The sequence below is a fragment of the Taudactylus pleione genome, unplaced genomic scaffold (assembly GCF_031769625.1).
Source record: "Taudactylus pleione unplaced genomic scaffold, aTauple2 ptg000392l, whole genome shotgun sequence".
Taxonomy (NCBI): Eukaryota; Metazoa; Chordata; class Amphibia; order Anura; family Myobatrachidae; genus Taudactylus; species Taudactylus pleione.
In genome coordinates this window covers 3,992,135-4,015,659 of record NW_028284793.1, presented here as the reverse complement: position 1 = coordinate 4,015,659, position 23,525 = coordinate 3,992,135, and the positions used below count along the sequence as shown (strand labels likewise).

The following is a 23,525-nucleotide window of genomic DNA, read 5'->3' as shown; positions in this document are numbered from 1 at the left end:
GTAACAAATACCTAGCGTTCCCGCTAGGCTGTAGCGGGGCGTGGCGCCCTGCCCTCCTTCTGGAGGGCAAAAAGCGCCTTGCCCTCACAGCCTGCGGGTGCCGTCTTCACCCGCGGGTCGCAGTGTCCCACGGGTGGGGAAATGTGCGGTGACCCGGTCACCACCGGAGAATAGACGCCCCCAAGAGTGACAAAAAGGGGACGTGTCTTATAGACACTCCCCCTTTTCAATGGCCACGTCCCCTTTTCGGGCGCACGCACGGAAGTGTCCTCCGGCACCCTGCCTGCCGCTGGAGTTAGAGTGAACACTGAAACCCTTGCTTTCAGCAAGAACTATGACTTCCTGGATCTGCAAAGCCCTGTTCTTGTCTGAAGGAGGGCTTGTGCAGAAAAACCGGTGGGGAGGTCTCCTGAAAGAAAGAAAGGGCATATCCTTGAGAGACCACTTCTTTTACCCAAGCGTCCTTGGTGGTGTGATACCAGCACTGAGCAAACTGAAGAAATTGGCCTCCCACTCTGGGGCCCCCAGAGGGAAGCCCGTCTCATCAGGCTGAGGGTTTATCCTTTGGCTTGGAAGTAGGGCATCTGGCGCTCCAGGCCTGTTTCTTAGGCTTGGTGGTCAATTTGGCAGCCTAGGAAAAGACTGTCCTTTTGGGCTTTCCCTGGGAACGAAAGGACCAAAAGGAAGAGGTTCTAGGCTTTGAAGGCGCTGATGCTGATGGTAGAAATGAAGACTTAGATTTTGCCAATGTGTCAACAATCTTTGTCCGGGTGTGGTCCACACAATATCTCCCCATTGTAGGGTAAGGCCTCCAGGCCCTTCTTGGAATCAGCATTCGCCCTCCAGGAGCACAGCCACAGGGAGAGGCGAGCAGACACGGCCACAGCCGAGACTCTGGAGGTCAGTAAACTGGCAGCCAACGCAGCCTCACCAATATAAGTAGCTGCATCTCTAATGTGGCCCACCATAAGCCACCGATCCTCGGGAGCTTCCACGGGGAAGGAGTCCTCCAGAACATTGGCCCAGTTCTCTAGCGCTTTGGCCACCCATGAGATAGCCATGGACAGGTGGGCAACAGCTCCTGGGACAGAGTAAATCGATTTCAGGCACGTCTCCACCTTCCTATCTGTAGAATTCTTTAAGGAAGAAATGGAAGGCATTTGTAGTGTAGCACTTTTTATCATCCACCACAGGAGGTGATTCCCATTTCTTGCAATGAACCTCAGGGAATGGATAACATGAGGCAAAACACTTTTGTGGCTGCTACCTCTTACCAGGCAATTTCCAGGCCTCAGCCATGTGGTCTACCAGCTGGTCAGAGAGAGGGAAAACTGCTGAAGTTACCTTTACCTTTTTAAGCTGAGGGTGTTTGGATTTAGGGGCAGGTTCGTCATCCTCCATTACCAATATGCATCTGACCGCCCGCACCAAAGCAGGGACATTAATACTTGATTTAGGCTCCACCTCTTGTAGAGGGGAATTGGAGTTAGATGCCTCATCCAAATCCCCACTGTCTGACAATGTATCAGACTCTGATAGTTTTGTAGACTGGGATGACAACACAGGGCGCTTAGATGCCTTCTTAGGCCTTTCACTTTGCAACATGGTCTGAAAGGCCGTAGACGAAGATGCCAAGCTCTGTACTGAATTAGATAAAACATCCACCAAGGGTGGCTGTATAGCCTGTGGCAGTCCCTGAAAGGGAATGACACTGTTGTGGTATTGGGGGGGGGGATTGTATGTACTGAGGTAATCCCTGGTAGGTAGTGACAATCTGTGGTACAGGAGTAGACTGCAAAAATTGCTGGATACCCTGAGAGGGAAGAATGGCCTGTTGAGGTAACCCCATATGGGGAAAAATGGCTAGGACCGCCAGGCGACCCGCAATAGAGGCCAGTACCTGATAGGTCGCCCAAGGGGGATCGTGTCCCTTTGTTGGGGGGTTTGAGGGGCCTGGTAACTGATAGCACCTCACACATAACCCATCCTGAGTTAAATCCTCCTTACTCACACCTGCAGCACATAACCTGCAGGATAGTAGAGTGGGTGTAGCATTGCACTTGAATTGACATGTCTGACTGACAATATACACCTACAGTATAGATACTGTATATATATTTGGAATATCAGATAGTGCTACACTGGTCCTGACTGACACTAGGATTAGCTGCAAGGACCCACTGTCAATGTATGCAACTCACAAACAGAATATGGCACCGTGCATCACATTACTGTATGCGACAGACTTCACAACTATTATCAACTATATATGTGAGGTCCAAGAACCACCGTAACTACACCTGTAGTAGGGCAAATAGTAAAGGGATAGATATAAACTGACAGTTTGGAAAAACGACACAGTCAGCGCTAGCATAAGTCACATACAATGCAGGAATATATATATATATATATATATATATAGTCAGGTGCATAAATTTTGGGACATTGACAGAATTTTCATATTTTGGCCTCTATTCACCACCACAATGGCTTTGAAATGAAACAAACAAGATGTGCTTTAACTGCAGACTTTCAGATTTAATTTGAGGGTAATTACATCCAAATCAGGTGAACGGTGTAGGAATTACAACGGTTTCTATATGTGCCTCCCACTTTTTAAGGGGCCAAAAGTAATGGGACAAACTAAACAATCCTAAATGTAACTTTCACTTTTTAATACTTTGTTGCAAATCCTTTGCAGGTAATTACAGCCTGAAGTCTGGAACGCATAGACATCACCAGAAGCTGGGTTTCATCCCTGGTGATGCTCTGCCAGGCCTCTACTGCAAATGTATTCAGTTCCTGCTTGTTCTTGGGGCATTTTCCCTTCAGTTTTGTCTTCATCAAGTGAAATGCATGCTCAATCGGATTCAGGTCAGTGGATTGACTTGGCCATTGCATAACATTCCACTTTTTAGCCTTAAAAAACTCTTTGGTTGCTTTTGCAGTATGCTTCGGGTCATTGTCCATCTGCACTGTGAAGAGCCGCCAATGAGTTGTGAAGCATTTGACTGAATGAGCATATATTGCCTGAAACACTTCAGAATTCTGCTGCCTTTGTCAGCAGTCACATCATCAATAAATACAAGGGAACCAGTTCCATTGGCAGCCATACATGCCCACACCATGACACTACCACCACCATGCTTCACTGATGAGGTGGTATGTTTTGGATCATGAGCAGTTCCTTTCCTTCTCCATACTCTTCTCTTCCCATCACTCTGGTACAAGTTGATCTTTGTCTCATCTGTCCATAGGATGTTGTTCCAGAACTGTAATGCCTTTTTTAGATGTTGTTTGGCAAACTCTAATCTGGTCTTCCTGTTTTTGTGGCTCACCAATTGTTTACATCTTGTGGTGAACCCTCTATATTCACTCTTGTGAAGTCTTCTCTTGATTGTTGACTTTGACACATATACACCTACCTCCTGGAGAGTGTTCTTGACTTGGCCACCTTTTGTGAAGGGGTTTTTCTTCACCAGGGAAATAATTCTTCTGTCATCCACCACAGTTGTTTTCCGTGGTCTTCCGGTGTTGCTGAGCTCTCCGGTGCGTTCTTTCTTTTCAAGAATGTTCCAAACAGTTGATTTGGCCACACCTTATGTTTTTGCTATCTCTCTGATGGGTTTGTTTTGATTTTTCAGCCTAATGATGGCTTGCTTCACTGATAGTGACAGCTCTTTGGATCTCATATTGAGAGTCGACAGCAACTGATTCCAAATGCAAATGTCACACCTAGAATCAACTCCAGACCTTTTACTTGCTTAATTGATAATGAAATAACGAGGGAATAGCCCACACCTGTCCATGAAATAGCTTTTGAGTTGATAGTCCCATTACTTTTGGCCCCTTAAAAAGTGGGAGGCACATATAGAAACCGTTGTAATTCCTACACCGTTCACCTGATTTGGATGTAATTACCCTCAAATTAAATCAAATTAAATCTGAAATTTTCATTTCAAAGCCATTGTGGTGGTGAATAGAGGCCAAAATATAAAAATTCTGTCAATGTCCCAATATTTATGCACCTGACTGTATATACTGCAAATTGGCACTACATTCAACTGCCAAGATTCAGTGTCTGGGAAGGCTATATTGCTGCATACACTAACCCAAGGGAGAGGTATGCAGGGGGACTGGACCATGCACTGTCCTTCGAGATCTGCGATGAACCATTCAAGAAAATGGCCACCGGAGACCTCAGAGGCGGCATGGCCACTGGTGGAAACAGCTCAGCAAAGCCAGACGTCAGAGTAAAGGCGCACAGAGCTGAGGGGACGAGCCGCTAAAACCGGGAAGCTGTCTCCCCTGGCTGACGATTAACCCCTGGGATGTTGGTTCCCACACCAATAATGTCCCTGGTGGACTAGAGGAGAACAGGGTGTTAAATCGTAATTAAACCTTCTATATAACCTTTAAAACAATCCTGCCTAAATCCTCTAATCCACTAGGTGGCGCTAATTAGGGCTGTGATCAATTGCACACCATAATAAATGCTCTCAGGCTTAGGAACTGTGGTCCAAAACACAAAAGTTATTATTCAAGGTAAAATTACAGATAGTTACACGCTATGATCTAATATAATAAGCGCAAATAAATCATACAGTCACAAGGTACAGTTGATATACATATGCATGATTAAACTTCAAAATACAATGAGAGACACACAGAGAGAGAGAGAGACACAGATCAAAATACAATGAGAGAGATAGTAATGTCTGCTGAGAGCAAATGTCCAAGATGGCTGGGGATGGTGTGTGTGTGTGTGGGGGTTTGGGAATGATACATGCCCTATTGTCCAAACCGCATGGTCTCTAGACAAACTCCATTTTGAAAGTGAAGAAAACCCACATTAAGTTGTATCTGTTGAATCGTATATCCATTAATTATCACAATTATAATAATTACAATATACCTATCTGACCTATACAACACCAAAACTGGGTAGAATTATAACTATAACCACAAGATTAACAATTCACAACTTCCATTGAATCAAACACATGATTCAATGGGGAAACGTGGAGCACATGGAATTTCCTTTGTTCACCCCACATGGAGGTTGCCATCTTTAACAAACTGCAGACTAATCTTCCACATGGTAATTACTTCTGACCATTCAAAGCTGTTATTAATTCAACTTCCATAATATAACACTGATACCAGCCTATGATTACATTCATGAGTATACAACACATACCAAGCCTATCTCTCCCAAACAGTGATATTGTTCAAGCACATGGGAACACATCTAACCAGCGGATCTCAAACAATTATATCAACCAGCATCTATCATTACAAATATTACAAAACTCTATAATCAATCCCTTTCCTGCATGCTGATAAATGAACAGACTATTGTACACTACAGTGTAGATGAAAAGTACAATTAGATCACATTATATCATCCACTGTATGCTAACACAGACTTATGAATTCCCTTAATAAACTACAAACTTATTACATACAATCTAGATAAGCTATGAACAGGATAACACAAACTAGTTACAGATATCATATAGGCTAACCACTGTACAGTTTACTTAGCCATTATGAGTAGATATCTCCAGGCCTCCTGGGGAATGAAGCTGCATTTTAGCCTCCTTCTGGGGGGGGGGGGTCTGCTCTGCCTGTGTCTCTGGTGTCTCCTTGCAAGAATGTGTGTTCCCAGTGTGTCCCTGTAAGGGTGTCCACAGTGTAAAAGCCATACTCCTCCCCTCACCTGTGAAAAGGGCCTCTCAAACCCGCACCTTGAAACTCCTATCCCACCAGTGTGATACAAATGCTAAACAGGTCACTTCAAATGGACACAGATCAGCCTCCAAAAGCTTGCTGACCCCTTATCCCCCCCTGCATGCATAACTAAGCTGCTAACATTTTACAAGGTACATTTTGGTGTTTTAACTCTCTACGGTCCATAAGTTGAGAATGCATGTTGCGATCTTCACCCCGATGATACCGGAAAACTGTTGAGAAAGTGTACATCAATATAACACCAAACATGGCTTACTTATCATGTATTAAACCTTATATACCAAATAGTCTTTATTTCACAGCATTTGTAATAAATGAATAAAACTTGGATCTTTTACTTCACAGGTTCTCAAACTCGGTCGTCAGGACCCCAAACATGTGCATGTTTTGCAGGTCTCCTCACATAATTACTAGTGAAATAATTAGATGCACCTGTGGATCTTTTAAAACGTATCAGTGAGTAATGAATACACCTATGCATCTGCTGGGTGACCTGGAAAAAGTGAACTGTGTGGGGTCCTGAGGACCGAGTTTGAGAAACACTGTTTTACTTTATAGCTATGGAACATTTTGTGTAAGTGTGCATTATGTAAGTATTAGGGATATGAGAAAAGAAGCTAGTTTGCTATGTGATTGCGCACGCATGCAGCTATTAAACAGCGTTCACATGTAGGCTATTATGTATTCACTAATGTGCGACATATTAACAGCGCAACTGTGTGTATTAATGTGCGTATGAGGTATGGTAAAATATGCGATCGCATGATGCTAATAGTAGCATCGCCATATGTACTTAAGTGTGAGTTTAGCTAAAATGGCGCTGGGTGGTCATTTGCAAAATGGCGTCTTGCAGATTCTTGTTTCTAAAATGGAGTCTAGCTGCCATTCGCAAGATGGTGTAGCGCAATCTAATTTTTACGCTGATTGCGTCTCAGCCCCTAATCCAGCTTTGACAAGGGTATGGAGACCTGCGTCCACACTCCGCACCTCCGGTCTGTCCCTTGAGACCGGAGGTATAACTGCCAATACGCTTGTGGTGACCAGCCTTTCCTGTCCCCGTACATCCGGCTGCAGCCAGAGCTATCCCACGGGGCCCGGCTAGCACAGACCCCGGGGGCCTGCCGTGATCCCCAGACCAGTACTGAATTTGCGGCGCCGTTGGGGTGACGGAGTGGCAGTGCAGACGTCCTATGGAGTCTTTTGCTGTGCGCTCTGAAGATAGCAAAACTAATAAAATCATAAAATAAATGTAGCTGTTGGGGCTGCCCTTAAGCAGCCCCGTGTTAACAGTGACCAGACTCCGGCCGGGCACCAAGTAAAACTGAGGTGCCTCTGGCTAGGGGGCGGGGTATAGGGAGGATGGGCCGGTGCATCCATGGAGGTGAATAACTGCGTGGTGCCCGGGATCCAGATCAATCACCTACAGGCGAAAGTCTCCCTGTGGAGCCTATGGATCCTGAAGAAGATATACTTGTTATCACTCATTACTAATCTTAAATGGTGCTCCAACTAATCAGCTCCTATCATTTTTAAAACACATGGCAGGATGAGATTGGTTGTAGCACCATTTGAGATTAGTAACGAGTGATAATATCACTTGTCGATAAATGAGGCCCTTAATTAGCCGCTGGTTGGTGCAACGGCCATTTGGGCCACCAAGTCGACCTAGTGCCCACCCATCTTAAGAAAGTTTGTCAGTTCTACTTAATCATTATATCTAACAAAAATGTTTTCCTGCCTCAGCGTATAGTGTTCCTGCGCATAGAGCCTCAGCATATAGTGTTCCTTCACACAAAGCCTCACCATACAGTGTTCCTGCATGAGCCTCAGCATATAGGGGCATATTCAATTGAGGGCGAGAAGAGTAAAAATCCCACACCTGCGAGGTTTTTCCTGCTGGTGCTGGATTTTTGCTATTCAATTAGGTGCATGTTTCTTCCATTTTTGAGTGCCGGGAGGCACCCCAGTAGAGCACGACCAATTCTTCCTAAAATCCACAATTTTAGGAAAAATGGTCGGGAAATGCTCTTGGACCCCATCGGCACCCCTCCTAATGACTAATTAATGCGCTCAAAACCTGTAACTGAATAGTCTGTGTCAGTTATAGATACGTGAATAAATGATAATCGATATTCGATATGTTGTTAAAGAATTTTATTTGGGTAAAGGTGAATAACTATAAATCTAAGGGATGGTAGTTCCTTGGCTGAATATGACAGTCAATTACTTGGACATATGCCGTCTAGTGGCAATGTTCAGTCTCTGAAAGCAAAGATAGAAGGTTTGATAAAACAAGAAAGAAATTGCAATTTCTTTCTTGTTTTAGAGACTGAACATTGCCACTAGACGGCATATGTCCAAGTAATTGACTGTCATATTCAGCCAAGGAACTACCATCCCTTAGATTTATAGTTATTCACCTTTACCCAAATAAAATTCTTTAACAACATATCGAATATCGATTATCATTTATTCACATATCTATAACTGACACAGACTATTCAGTTACAGGTTTTGAGCGCATTATAGTGATCTATGACCATAGATCAAATATTTGCATTCAAATAAGGAGGGCAGACACCCGTCCCAATAGTGCAGCTCACCTGTAACAATTCCTTCTAGAATCCAGTGCGCAATACCTCCCTATATTTCTAATGACTAATTAAGCAATTGGAAGTTTCCAATTTGCTTAGTCAGTAATACACACCTTCCGAAGTGCTGTCTTCTGCATCCAAGGTCGGGACCCGGTCTCCTGCAGCAGCGTTCAGTATGTGCCCCGGTGAGTATGCCCCCCCCCTGTAATGGGCGCTGGGAGAACTACATCTTCCAGCAGCCCTTGTGCCTCCCAGCAGCTCCCTCCTCAGTGAGATGGAGGGGAGGCCACCGGGAGCCACAGAGACCACTGGGCCTGTAAGTGTATAATACTATTTTTTTTCCTTTTTAAGCAGCACAGGGTTTTCAGCTCTGAACACCACGCAACCACTTTTTTTGAATTGGATACCACGGGAGCATGCATACCCACGGTAATCCAAAATTGGGCGTGAGGAGCGCAAGGATTTTTCCTCGCTAAACATGTGCCCCATAGTGTTCCTGGACACAAAGCATCAGCAAACAGTGTTCCTGCACACAGTGCCCCAGCGTACACTGCTTACGTTCCTGTGCCCCACCTTGTATTATTGTTATTAAAATGTACGTGGATGACAAGTCACTGTGGACTGTGCCATAGTAAGCACATGATACAGTCACCCACGCACAAGGAAACACCTCTATAGAGCAAACACCAGCAACAGTCAGTGACAGAGCTGCCGTCATGTGACTCCCTCGCCGTGCGCTCTAGCACATACACAAAACAGAAACCGTCTCATAGCCAATAGAGCGGGCCCGACAAAACAAGCCCACCAATCACAGCGGCGAAGACAAGTCTCGGTCCAGGAAATGGCTGGCAAACCTAGGAGTGGTGTATACATGTGAGCTCGCTGCTCCCCGCCCTCTGTGTGACAGCGGCGGGCGGGTACCTGAGAGCAGTGAGAGCAGTCATATGACTAGGGGCCGCCGGGGCAATGATGTAGCGGCGGAGATAGCCTAGGTATCTATAGTATGTCCTGCCTGCACTGACGCTTCATGCCATCTGACTGCCGGGGCATCCCTGCACCATGCCACCCACTCTCTTCCAGAAGCTCTTTAACAAGAAGAATGGCCAGCTCTCCCCTAGCAGAGACCCCAGAGAGGACTACGGCTTCAGGTACAAATAGTCACTGCTATATTATTAATAAGCATATTATTTTTTATGTATAATGTTCTAAGGAAGATGTGCAGAATATAAGACTGTAGAACTGCAAATCCCAGCATTATCTGCCAGCCCAGTGCTTTTTGGTTGCTCAGAGACTTGTAGCTCTACAGCTGCTAGAGAGCCAGGCGTTTGCTCTCCATTAAGGTGACCTATGCTTTGCAAATAGTGACATTACTGTCAGGTTTGTTTTGGTGTGCTCAGGTGTCCTGTGAGCAGGAATGTTCAGCAGCCGGAGAGGTTCCTTACCCCCTCTGTAATCTGGTCTGCATGCCTTCTCCTGGTCTACATCACCCCCTCTGTAATCTGGTCTGCATGCCTTCTCCTGGTCTACATCACCCCCTCTGTAATCTGGTCTGCATGCCTTCTCCTGGTCTACATCACCCCCTCTGTAATCTGGTCTGCATGCCTTCTCCTGGTCTACATCAGCCCCCCAGATCTGCTCCAGGTGCAGGTCACTTGCCACTTATGTAGTTTATGGGTCTACATATGCCATAACTACAGGGCTTTCTATTTAAAAAGTTATAGTTTACCATAGAGTCTGAAGAAATTGGACTTTACCTTTTTTGTTTCAAATAATTTTATATCATATCATGTATTGTTAAAGTGATATACAGACATTTCATTTGTGGTACAATAAACTAAGTGTATTGTATGTAGGTGCTGCCAGTTAATGTAGCTGTACACTCTTATTATGCAGTACATGTGACAGTATGCCCTCACACTTATTTAATGACTCTGCCTACAGCAGTGATGGGCCACATGCGGCCCTCCAAGTGTTCACTTGCACCATGTAGCTCCTTCCAACTTTGTTGTGATATTTGTTTGTTATAGCGTGTAAAACTTGCTTTAAAGACCTGTTGATATAGTGTTACTGGATGTAGTTTGCATCCCGGCGGTCGGGATGCCGGCGCTCAGAATGCCGGCATTTCAACTGTAAGTATTGGGGTTAGGCTTAGGCACTTGGGGGATGGTTAGGCTGCTGGGCGATGCTCTTAGGCTGGGGAGGGAGGGTTAGGGTACTTACCGCCATTCGTCTGTATTTTGGCCCAGTCGAAATCCTGTACTCAACACGTTGTTACAGTTAGGTGTCTCTTTCATTGAATAGATATATTAACTTGCTATTGAGATTAAGAGTAATGTGCACCCAGTTTGAAGGATAGAAGGCCGCCCAATGTGGCCCCCAAGTGTATCAGGTTGCCTATCACTGGCTTACTGTATATATGCCTCTAAAATTATGTCACATTGATGTTTTAAAGAGCAATACATTCTTGGCTCATGTGGATTTTTTATAGAAAAATATTTTTCTTGACCTTCTAGTTTACCATAAAATATGAAATGAAGTCAGTGTATTAGGGTAACCCTAGAAATGCATGTGACCTTTCCTGTTGGTAACATGTGTCACTCTATTGCAACAATTACTTATTATTAACTATGATGACTTCAGCATCATGTGAATTCCATACTCATACATTCTTTTCACAGCCACACATTCCTCAGGTGGTTCAAACAAATGCTTCCCAATACTTGATGTCTTATCCTTGTATTATTCTACTCCAGTGGTTCTCAAATTCGGTTAGAAGAATTAACTTGATCTTGTAATTTGTTTAGATTTTTGTGTTTATAATTAAACTTTCATAAAAATGTTACATATTGAATACCACAGACCTTCTATTATTTTTTTGAATAACATTGAGTAACATTGTTAATACACATAGCTAATCTTGTTTTTTCCAGCTCAGATTGGGGTAATCAGTTAGATACTCTTATATGAAGTTTATCCCTGAAAGCAAGAGCCATTTCTATCATTTATACTTGCCTCCGCACTACATCCATACCTGATAACTCCCTTACGGGCCTTGCTCCTTGGCTTTTTCGACCCTCCTGATCTATCAGTGGATGACTTACTCCGATCTCATGCTAAAGCCTGCACACTATTACCCTAATCCTCCTATACCGCAGTGTGTTTGAACATTCTGCATAGGGCATACTTATCTTCACGTAGGAGGTTTTTGATGGGGGATTCACCAAATTCAAATTGTTACAAGTTTGGTACTCAGCTAACGGACCTGTAAAATTGCCATTGGACATGTCCAATGATTCAAGACTTTTGACTCCAGGTTCGTACCTATTCTATAACTAATTTGGTCAACTACATTTCTTTACAACCGGTTTAAAAAAAGCAAAAAAATATATATTTATTCCAACCATGGTTAGACAGCATTAAAACATGGTTGATCAAGGTTTCTAATACATAGTAATGTTTCACAGTATTAATATAATATGCAGGATTAATTTTTTTTTCATTAAAACATTAATGAAAAAAAAAAACTGGTTTAAACAAAAAATAAAAGATACAAATGTGTATTTTTATTTTTTTTTTCAAAACCTTTTTTTTTCTTTTCAACCCTGTTTGGAATACTCTCTCCCTTGGACAAGAAACTTAAAACTGAACATTTTTTTCTTATGTGGGAAAGTTATGTAGCTACGCTTTCTACCCCTATGCGGACCCAAATCGATTTTATACCCCTTTCACAATGAAAATGAAAATCCCGGGTAATTCACTTTTACCCCGTCGTTTGCTAAACAACCTGGGATTTTTCCCTGTGTGAAAGGGGTCATCCCGGGACTAAATTCCCGGGTCTCCGACCCTGGTTTTTTGCAGGGTCGGAGACCCGGGTATTAAGTCCTGGGATAACCTTTCCACACAGGGAAAAATCCCGGGTTGTTTAGCAAATTACCAGGTAAAAGTGAATTACCCAGTAATTTAATTTTCAGTGTGAAAGGGGTATCAGACAGAAAATGGCAAAAAACCTGGCACGCAAGTGCCGGGTAAAAGCCGTGTTTTTTGCCCTTTTCTGTCTGAAAGTGGTATTAGTTTACAGAACTCATCCTGGTACTTTTGACAACTTGCAGATAATGATCCTCTTGATACAACTATAACATGGGAACCCGTTCATTGTAAACCACTGGTCATATTTTTTATATATTATTTGTTGGCCGTTGGGGGGGTTGGCGAGACACCTATTTTCTGCTGTTCTTTACAATTTTGTTGTATCATTTTACCTTTTATTGTAATGAATCTCTGTGATGAAGGCTATTTGTTCTTTACTTCATTGTCTTCATGATGCAGCATGTATTATTACACTACTATTTGTCATTATTTTTTGCCATGGGTATCTGCACTATTGTTTACTATAATGTTTGTGTATACGACACTTAATGCTTCATTAAAAACTTGTTAAAAAAACATAGCTAATCTCTCCCTATTTATCTGATTTCCATTGTATTTGTTTTTTTTTTTAAACCTGAGCATCACATATGTTTAGATAATTAAAGCAAAATTAGTCGATGCCCTCCACTTATTGTTCTGTTATATTCTGGCATGCTTCCTGGAAAAAATAAATCTTTGTTTGCTCATGTGATTCTCTTATTCACTGAGAACATGTTTATCCTCATTGTTGTTATCCCTAGTTTTACTATTTTCTGGTAGTAAATGTATATTGGTTTTCAGTAATTGCAGATTCTACTTGTGGGTGATGTTTGATTTTGTTTTACCCATATCATAACCACTCGCCCCAGTACTCTTGTCTGAGAGAATTGTAATATCTTCTGGTAATGAGTTCACCTAAAGGTGCGTATCCACTCGCCGATATAAATGGACGATTGAACGATTACATAATCGTTCATTAATCATGCAGTAATCGTGTGGTAAAATGTCGGCAACGACCAGCGATGCGTGCTCCCACTGGTCGTTGTCGGCATCGCTCATCGCCCGAACATGACGGTCAACCTGATGATATTGTCAGGTTGAGTATGTTCGGGGATGAGGGAGGCTGCCTGCACTGAACGACATATCTTTCAGTGTGGGCACGGCTCGGTATAATGAACGACATAACGATATCGTAATTGTTCAGTCTTTTATTGTTTCCAAGTGGATACGCACCATAACAGTGTTCTCACGACGCTTACTGTGTGTGTTTTCTCTCATTGTAATATTTAATGTACTGCAAAGCGGTAGCTGAACAATAAAATTAATGAAGGAAAAAATAAAATAAAACAATTCAGTGGATAAAGCAGTGGTTCCCAAACTTTTTGAATCGCAGCGCCCTAGAGTATCAGCATTGTTTCACGGCAACCCTAAGGCAAACGTTTGGTTATTGAGAAAAAAATTAAGTAAATTGCACTTACCACTCATCCTTAGGTTCAGTTATGTGGTGGTGGTACAGATTTGCGCTTCTGTTTGTCCACATATTTACATTACATTGACCATAAATAATTTGATTTGGTGCTGGACCACCAACCTGAGGCACCCCTGCAAGTGTCCCGCGGCACCACAGTTTGGGAACCACTGGGGTAAAGACAGAGAAACAAACAAGTGGAAACCCATAATCTGGAGCAAGGCTAGGAACATGTCACAATCATCTCACACGTTTTGATATATACCCAATTAATTCGCAAAAGAGGGTCTAATGATTGTCATGGATATTATCCACCAGATTTTGTTGTGAGTTTGGGTAGCCACGTCTCATTTTCATCGTATGCAACATCTCGGAGCCTGTGTACTAGACTATTCAAGCGTCCGTATTTGGAGACTACCAGTATAGGACTTTTCAGAACTGTGAACTAGGATCCCATTTACTTGCGCGGGACTTTGCTGTGGACCACCGCTAAATTGAAGGATCTCTTTTCAACTGTTCTACAGAGCCGGTAAACAAGCAATTGTGGCTGGATTACAGTGCCATAAAGGATGTTTATGTGTCTTTGATGGCCTTGGAACATATTTTCCTGCACATGGGTAAAGTTGTGGGTCCAAATAAGACTTTTAAAGAATATAATTTCCAATTTATATGCTATATGGTTTTTATGGTTTATATATTAGCTATATTATCTATTAAAATTGAATTTTTAATATCACATTATATACTCTGACATTGGTATCTATTATCTCGGGGCCTGATTCAGATTTGGGAATAGAGTCAAGCTGGGTACACACTGAGCGAGGTGTACCCAGCCGATATTTAGTGATCATTCTAGCACCCTGCACCTGTTAAAACCCTTGCTTAGGAGATTGAGCTCCACGTGTGTGGCTTATATAAATAGGAAAGATTATTTCTCTCTCTGCCCATACAACTGATCCTAAATAAATTAGACCAGTAATGGGAGACTTGACTCACCAATAGGTGCTGTATACCAACAAGGGTAGCACCCCCATTTGTAATCAGGGCAAATAATTACTGTAATTATTATTATATGGGGTACTTCCTCTCATATTATTGACCAATACTTTCCTGTGCAACAGTCCTTTCTCTTCTTTAGTTCCTCTTTCCTGCCTGGGGGGTCACTCACTTCTCTGGTGATGCTAACACACAAACTTCTGTATTTCAGGAGTTTGTTCCATCAGCTGAGTGTGGTAGAAGCACCAGAGCAGAGAGCGACACCCCAGGCAGGATAGAGGTTGTGACAGGTGCAGGGAGCTAGAATGAAGACAAATTTTTTAGATCCTGGGTACACATCAGAACGAGGTAATGAACGACGGAATGATCCCTCATTCCATCCTTCATTACCAGCAACAGGACTCCATGCGATATCGTCCGGTTGGACGTGCAGCACAGCCAACTGGACGATACTTCATGTGACCACTGAGTGATGTGGCCGACATGTCATTCCGGTTCAGCCGGAAACGACATATCGTGCCGACATCGTCTTAGTGTGTACCCAGCTTAAGAAAGAGAAAGTAATTGTTAACCTGGGCAAAACCATGTTGCACTACAGGTGGGCCAGATGTAAAATGTGCAGAGAAATTTAGATTTGTGAGGGGTGTGTACAAACTGACATCTAAATTGCAGTGTAAAAATAAAGCTGTCCAGCATTTGTGGGCTACATGCAAAAGCAGCCAGTATTTACCCCCATGCAAAAACAATGTATGTATTTGAACCTCTTGCATTGCAACATGGTTTGTTTAGGTACACAGTTACTTGCTCTCTTACTCTATTCCCAAATCTGAATCGAGCCCTCAGTTTGTACATTTTAGCCATGTTTTCAGTTTATATTGTTGCCAGGCTAGAAATCTGGGTCTAGCATGGTGGCAAAATTTGGTAGTGATTTGAGTGAACCAAACGCCACCCGCGCTGTGTTAATGTAACCGCTGCAAGTGCAGTTTCACCTGTTTATCCACAAAAACAGAGAGCGATGACCATGTTGATGTGGATCAATTTTAATGTTAACAATTGTCAAAATGTTTTACCATTATTAGTACCTGGTTTAATAAACATCTTTGCAAGTTTACAAGAATAGATTTCCACTTAGATATCGCAAAAGTTATTTACAACATAGTTTCCGAAAATGCATCACTTCAGTCTGCCACCCCCGCTCTGTACGCTGGGCTGTCGTGCCTCGTCCACCTTCCTACACTCCCCATTCTATGCCGATCCACCACTCTCTCTGTCCCACTTATGTTGGCTATATGCTGTCCAATTATAATTATCTGCTCTATCAGCTAATAATCATCTGATCAGGCTGATAATTGGACAGTGTTTGGCAGTGGCCGATCAGTAATTATTGTCTTGTCTGACATGCAAAATCACACAGCATGTATCTGATAGATCCGATAATTGGTTGGCCGCTTCTGGCAGTGTATGTGTTGCCACGGGGGTGACCACCTGACAGTTTCCCTGTTCCGTCACAGTAGAAAAAATAGAAGAAAGGAAATGTCTCCTCCCCAGGGGAGGAGCACAGATATCTTGGTGGCCATACACTGTGAAAAATCTCATAGTATATGGCCGTGGTATCTCCTGGTTTCCACTCTGTTCTGCTCTGCACCCTGCTATACAACTTACCTTATCCGTTCACAGCAGGTCCTCTCTGACTAGGGTCTATCCTGTCTCCCTAGCAGTGGTAGCCTTTGGATAGGCGGCATGTGCCCAACTCCTATTGCGCATACATGTTAGAGATGGGACAGACCAAGAAGTTTACAGTTTGTGTGTATTTGGAGTGTCAGCACAGAGGAGAGATACATATCAGTATTGGTTGCCCGGTACTCCTGTAAAAGAGATGGCCTACGGCCCAGGTGCCCTTCCTACAGTAATAATAAATAATGTAGACCACACAGCGGTGGAAGTCAACGTTTCAGAGGTTTGCCCTCTTTTATCTAGACATCATCGATGACTTCCACTGCTGTGTGGTTTACATTATTTATTTATTATCTCTGGAGTGCCACTCATTATCTATGTCTTTTTTATTATATTATATATATTAGATATATATATCTCAATATAAGAAGAGAGGAGAGCGCTCCATGGTGCAGGTAAACACAATTTTTATTAGAACATATACACACGTCGGCACTCTGGCGCGTGCCTCCCGTACCTCAATGCAAACTGTGTGGGCTGGTTACCACGTGATGTGCGTCACAGAGGCCCCGCCCTAACGCGTTTAGTCATGGACTTCGTCAGAGGGCTGGGGATTCGTAGGAATCCCCAGTTGCTTTCCAGCGTGCCTCAGCCGCACGTGGTCCGACCTGCTGTGGTCTACATCGCAGTGTCCGGCAGTGGGGTGTGTGAGCCCGGCGGTCTTCTGGGACAGCGCCTACAGTAACTGGTGGAGTATTTCAAACATTCACGTGGTAACCAGCCCACACAGTTTGCATTGAGGTACGGGCGGCACCCGCCAGAGTGCCGACGTGTGTATATGTTCTAATAAAATTTGTGTTTACCTGCACCATGGAGCGCTCTCCTCTCTTCTTATATTGACAGATTTTGTGGACCTGGTATCCGTCCTTTCTTTAGTGGAGAGCTGCGGTCCGCTACTACTTGGGACCTGGTGGTATATGGAATTACTAATGCTGGCCATACACTCTGCAATTATCGGGACGATCCGCCCGATATCGGTGGATCGCCGCGATAATTGCAGCGTGTATGCGGGCGACCGAGGGTTAAATATTGCTCGGTCGGGCATGCTGGACTGTCCAGCATGCCCGTCCGATGCGATATTTACCCGGGAAACTGTCGGCCGCATCGGGCAGTGTATGCCCAGCGCGGCCGACAGACAGACATTTCCTGTGTTCCTTCCTACGGAAGGAACAGGGAAATGTCTCCTCCCCCGGGGGCGGAGCGCGGATGTCGGGCTATACACTGTGAGATTTCTCTCACAATGTATGCCGGCGACATCTGCGGCTGGCAGGCAGCCAGATAAAATGTCTGTCGGTCTGACAGACATTTTATCTGGCAGTGTATGCCCAGCATAAGTCATCACCCTAGATTGGTGGTTTGAACGCTGGACTCATTAGAGATTTTATTTCTTGGGCAGTGTTTTTTCTAGAACATGCGCAATCACTGAATTCTTTATCATATATATCTATATATATATATATATATATATATATATTAGGGATGTGCAGGCTCGGATAGGTTCGAGTTTGCACGTGGAGTTCGGATTTTTCCCTCCAAAAAAACGGAACTCAGAACGAGGCAAAACGTCATCTTACATGGACGAACATCATCATTCCTGGACAAAAGACCAGGAATGATGATGTTCGTCCATGTAAGATGACGTTTTGCCTCGTTCTGAGTTCCGTTTTTTTGGAGGGAAAAATCCGAACTCCACGTGCAAACTCGAACCTATCCGAGCCTGCACATCCCTAATATATATATATATATATATATATATATATATATATATATATATATATATATATATATATATATATATATATAGATAATCTCTGTAAGCAGGAGAACAAGAGAAGTATGCAGTCTTAACATGATGTTCCTTTGCTTCTTCCACCATCTGATGGTGAAGGCAAGGAATGGCAAAGGAGAAGACTAATACTCTTAGTGTTACATTTTTATCAGAGTGTTGACCAAAAGAAACAAAATACTCCTCCTGAGTGTTTCTGCAGGTATCAACCATAATATGTATGAAGTGAGAAGGAATTTCATTGAAGTATTAAATATTAAATTAATTTCAATTTTATTTAAACAATAAAAGGTTTGCTTTCTTTTCACAGTTTTTATTTAAATGATGTCAATACATAGTAATTGGGATATAATATATATATATATATATATATAGATATAGATATATATTATTATGAATCAGGCATAGTATCTATACCATTTGGGTTTCCACGGGGGAATTTACAGTTACTCTAAATAACCCATCTGACAATTTTGAATAATTATGAGAGCTGAGTGATTTATGTAAGCCATGCAGAAAATTACATTACCCACATCCAGTTCTCTATAAGCTCCCCACCCACACTATCTTACGTGTGTGTCTCAAATGTTCGAATTCACGGGGAATCACAGACCAGGTCAGCAATATACAAAGGCATTCTTCTGCTAGAAACACAATCTGGCCTCTGATTTAGGAAGACCCATCCAGTAAGTCATATTCTCATGTTTCACAAGTATTCAGAAACAAAGGATGCTATAGTACAGGCCTGACCCATCTGTGGTACTCCAGCTGTTGTGAAACTGCACGTCCCAGCATGCCCTGCAACAGTTTTAGCATTCCATAATGGCAAAATTGTGACAGGGCATGCTGGCACTTGTAGTTTCACAACAGCTGGAGAGCCACAGGTTGGCAAGGCCTAGTATAGTAATTAAAGATTTAAACAAATAATTTTAACATCACATATAGCTCTAGGCTACATTGCTACATTTAAAACTGGGTCTTCTGAAATTATGGGACATGTCCTTATAGTGCCTAAGGGGAGATGTATGAAGCCTTGCAAAGAGACAAAGTGTTGAAAGTGCCAATCTGCTTCTGTCAGTTTACAGGCTGTGTTTGAAAAAATGACAGGATCTGATTGGTTGGTACTTTATTTCTCTCCACTTTATCTATGACCAAGCTTTGATACATCTCCCCCTAAATCTTTGTTGGCCTACCATTGGCATTCAGACATGATACCTAGTTTAGAAACTATTGAGACCAAAGTTCAGGCACATTATGAGTTTGAAACCATGGGCTGTTCTTACTCCTTCTCAGTTGTCGACGCTGTGATACGTTGGTTCAGATGGAGTGAGTATTGGGCTGAGAAGAGACCAGCTACTGAAATGGGGGGGGGGTACCCACACATATGTTTCTGCCACCTCAGTGCCGCTTACACATATTTGTTTGGTTATTATTATGTATCTGCCTTTGCTAGGCGGTTCCTTTTTTTTTTTTTATATTTTGGTAAACTTCTGTCATTGTATTCTATTTGTGTGTTACTAATGCGCCCAGCATACACTGCCAGATAAAGTGCCTGTCAGACCGACACAGACACTTTATCTGGCAGGCTGACACCCTGCAGATGTCGCGAGCATACACTGTGTGATATCTCGGTGTATTGGTTCTGATATCTGCGCTCCTCCCCTGTGGGGAACATATCCCCATTCCTTGCCTGTGAAGGAACAGGGGAAATGGCTGTTGGTTGGCTGCAGCTGGGCATACACTGCCAGATGCGGTCGACATTTAACTTGCAAAATGTCGCATTGGACAGGCATGCTGGACAATCCGGCATGCCCGACCGATCGATATTTTAGCATTGGTCGGCCGCACACACACTACAATATCTGGTGGATCGCCATGATAATTGTATAGTGTATGCTCTGCATAAGATGTACCCGAGTTCACATGTCATAACCTGTCCCCATCCCCCACCTTAGTTTCTTTTCTGTATGCCATTTGTTTTGATGTGTTGTAAAAATCAAACAAAAATTTATGTAGAGAAAAAAAAACTAGGTCTTGTGTTGTATCTGTATTTCATGTATGTTTTAACTAGTGCATGACAAATACTGGCCCCAGCTTTCAGTGCAAACCATTCAAAACACCTGCCGTCTCCAGTGAATGGATCAGTATGGATTGGGTAGTTCACTTTATGCCTCCTGAAGACCTGGTCAGAACATTGATGGATTGTGCTTTCCTTTGTGTGGAGGAGGAACGTGATTATGGAAGTGCTGCAAGGTTGCTATGAGGCACAAGCTTGTGAGTTGAAGTAAACATCCAGTTTTTGGCATCTGTTCAGACCAGTGCAACTTCCTTTTAGATTAGTTACAATGAGGCTTTCTTCATCACAACAAAACATAAACTGTATAACCTTAGGATGATTACGATGGGCTAAAATTGACCTGCCAGGGCAATCCCAGGTCTGCAAGGCATAGTAAATGGAACAATGTGATGGTTGATACAATCCATGAACACACGATTTCTAGCATAGTCACTATTCAATCTTCGGAATGACGGCACGATATGTCGTGACGTAGATTATATCTAGTTTATCGTTTCTCCTGTACACTATGTGTGGTCGTACTACACAATCTGCACCACCACATACATAGAACAATGCTATCTGATGTGCAGCACAGCAGATGGGACAATGCGATGAACAATGTGTGTAAATGATAGAATGGGTGTACACACTATACAATAGTCGTGCAGATTGGTCAAAACTACCAAGATTGCACAATATATCGTATAGTGTGTACAGTAATCTGTATGGTGGCAAAGACAGGACAGAGAACAGTGCAGGCCATCAAAGCACAACAAAAACAAACAAGCGCATTACATTGCAAATGGGGTTCCTTCAGCATCCAAAACAATTAAGGTGATGATGCTGGGTGTACAATCGGGAAGCCGGCTGCCAGAATCCCGACAGCCGGCTTCCAGGCTGCTTTATCCCGGCGTGGGATAAATGACCGGCGTCTATATTTAGATGCCTGTCATTTCCCCGACACCAGGAGACCGGCGCCCGGCATCCCGATCGAAGGGATGGCGGGCGCCGCGGGGGGCTAGGTTTAGGGCACCCGAGGGGGACTTGGGGTTAGGCTAGGGGGATGGAGGATTAGGGCTAGGCACCCTCCCGGGGGACTTAGGTTTAGGCAGCGGGGAAGGGGGGGTTAGGGTTAGGCATTTTGGGGGGGGGAGGTTAGGGTATTCACCCCTAAGGAGGGTTAGGTTAGGGTAGTTTATACTTACCTTAGCGACGGTCGGGATTTCCAGCGCTGACGGGCTTCCGCTGCTGGGAACTCTGCTTTTGTCAGCCAGGCGCTGCCGGGAATCGAACCGCCGGCCATGCGATTCCTGATGCTGCTACTTGTGAGGTGGTCCAGCCTACAAACTCCAGTCAACAAAGACATGTGTGCCCAAAAACAATATCATCACACCCAGGCTGATTATCTGCTGTTCTTTCTGGGCCAAAATAGCCAACAAAATTTGTTAGAAACAAAATAAAAGGGGGGGCAGTCTCATCAAAAAAAGATGCCTGGAGGCCACAAGGAATGAAAAACGTAACCTAAAGCACACGCCATACTAAACCATAGGCTAACAACAATCAAATGGCTGACACACAAACCAGCCCCAGGCTAGAGGTATAAGCCATCTCAGACTTATAATAGCCTCCAGCTATTCTTCCATGAGAGTCTACTGACCATATTTTACTTTACATCTTCGTCAAAGCAACCATATGGCAGTTCTGGTTATAATGCAGTTATGCAGTGAAGTTAATTTCTGTATATGATCAATCCATCTTTATTTTTATACCAAATTTCATAAAAAATCAACATCCCCATGTGCTTTACATTGTGAAAACAACAAAAACTATCCTGATTACAAATCAAACTCAGTCTGTCAACCAGTAAACATGTAAATGCAATCATATAAAATACTTTTCTTCTTCAGGGTCCATAGGGCTCCACAGGGAGACAATGGGGTGTAGGTGGTACTTGGAGGACCGGACACCAACAGCAAAGCTTTTTTTCTGTCCCAGGATGCTCCGGTCCTTCCCCCTATACCCCGCCCACAGCCTGGAGGCAACTCCGTTTCATTGGTGTCCGGCAGGAGCTGGATCACCGTTATACAGTGGAGCTGCTTTTAAGCAGCCCAAGCTTTATTTTATGATTTATTTTATTTATTTTAATTTACTATAACTGAGCAAGCAGTGCTAGACAGTCCTCTGCCTCTCCTGTTGCTCCCCATTTCTGATCTTTAATCAGGTCAGGGCTGTTCTTCGAACTTTTCCCGGCTTCCTTCCTAAGGTGGTCTCTCATTTCCATCTTTTTAATGAGGAAATTGTAGTTCTGGACTTTCAATCGCTAGACCTTTCAGCAGGTGAGGCCTCTTGGATGTGGTCCATGCTCCTGAAGATCTACGTGGACCTTACTGGTTCCATCAGGAAAACGGATTCCCTCTTATTCCTATATGGATTCCACAAGAAGGGATGGCCAGCTAACAAACAAACTCTGGACAGATGGCTTCACATGACTATTTCACAAGCTTACACGGAGGCTGGCCTTCCTGTGCTGGCTACATTATCTGCTCATTCTAATCGCTCTGTGGGTCCCTCGTGGGCAGACCGCTGTGGTGTGTCTGCCGAACAACTATGCAAGGCTGCAACTTGGTCTTCTGTTCACACCTTTCTTAGGTTCTATGCCTTTGATACATTTGCCTCTCAGGATACTTCCTTTTGGATGCCAGGTTCTCCTCTCCACTCAGGAGCATCCCCACCCTTGAGCAACTGCTTTGGGACATCACCATTGTCTCCCTGTGGAGCCCTATGGACCCTAAAGAAGAAAAGGAGGGTTATGGTAAAACTCACCCTTGTTAACTCTTTCTTCAAAGTCCATAGGGTCCACAGAGAGACAATGGGGTCTAGGTGGTACTTTTAGGACCAGACACCAACAGCATGCTCCGGTCCTTTCCCCTATATCCCACCCACAGCATGAAGGCAACTCAGTTTATTTTAACAAGTCCAAGGCAGCAGCAGGATAGGTCTCCCTGTGTACTCTATGGACTTTGAAGAAAGCGAGTTAACAAGGGTAAGTTTTACCATAACTCTCCTATTTTAAGGATGACCTATGCGTATATACTATTGAAGATTAATACTGAGTAAAATTAAGAGAACCTTGACTTCTAAATAGTTTTGAAGAGCGAGACCTGCATCTCACCAGTTTGTAAGTGTTAATCAGTCCTATTCCTGTCCGCAGTCTGAAAAGGAGCAGAA

General features: G+C 43.5%; 1 protein-coding gene across 2 annotated transcripts in view; it reads left to right on the top strand.

Moving 5' to 3' along the window:
• Positions 1 to 9,198: 9,198 nt before the first annotated feature.
• The window catches only part of FNIP1 (folliculin interacting protein 1), a 116,179-nt gene continuing 101,852 nt past the window's right edge, over positions 9,199 to 23,525 (top strand). For both annotated transcript variants that reach the window (XM_088446000.1, XM_088445997.1), the window contains exon 1: positions 9,199 to 9,496. In XM_088446000.1, the coding sequence (XP_088302126.1) occupies positions 9,408 to 9,496 (89 nt within the window). In that variant the 5' untranslated portion in view covers positions 9,199 to 9,407. The remainder of the gene's footprint in view (positions 9,497 to 23,525) is intronic.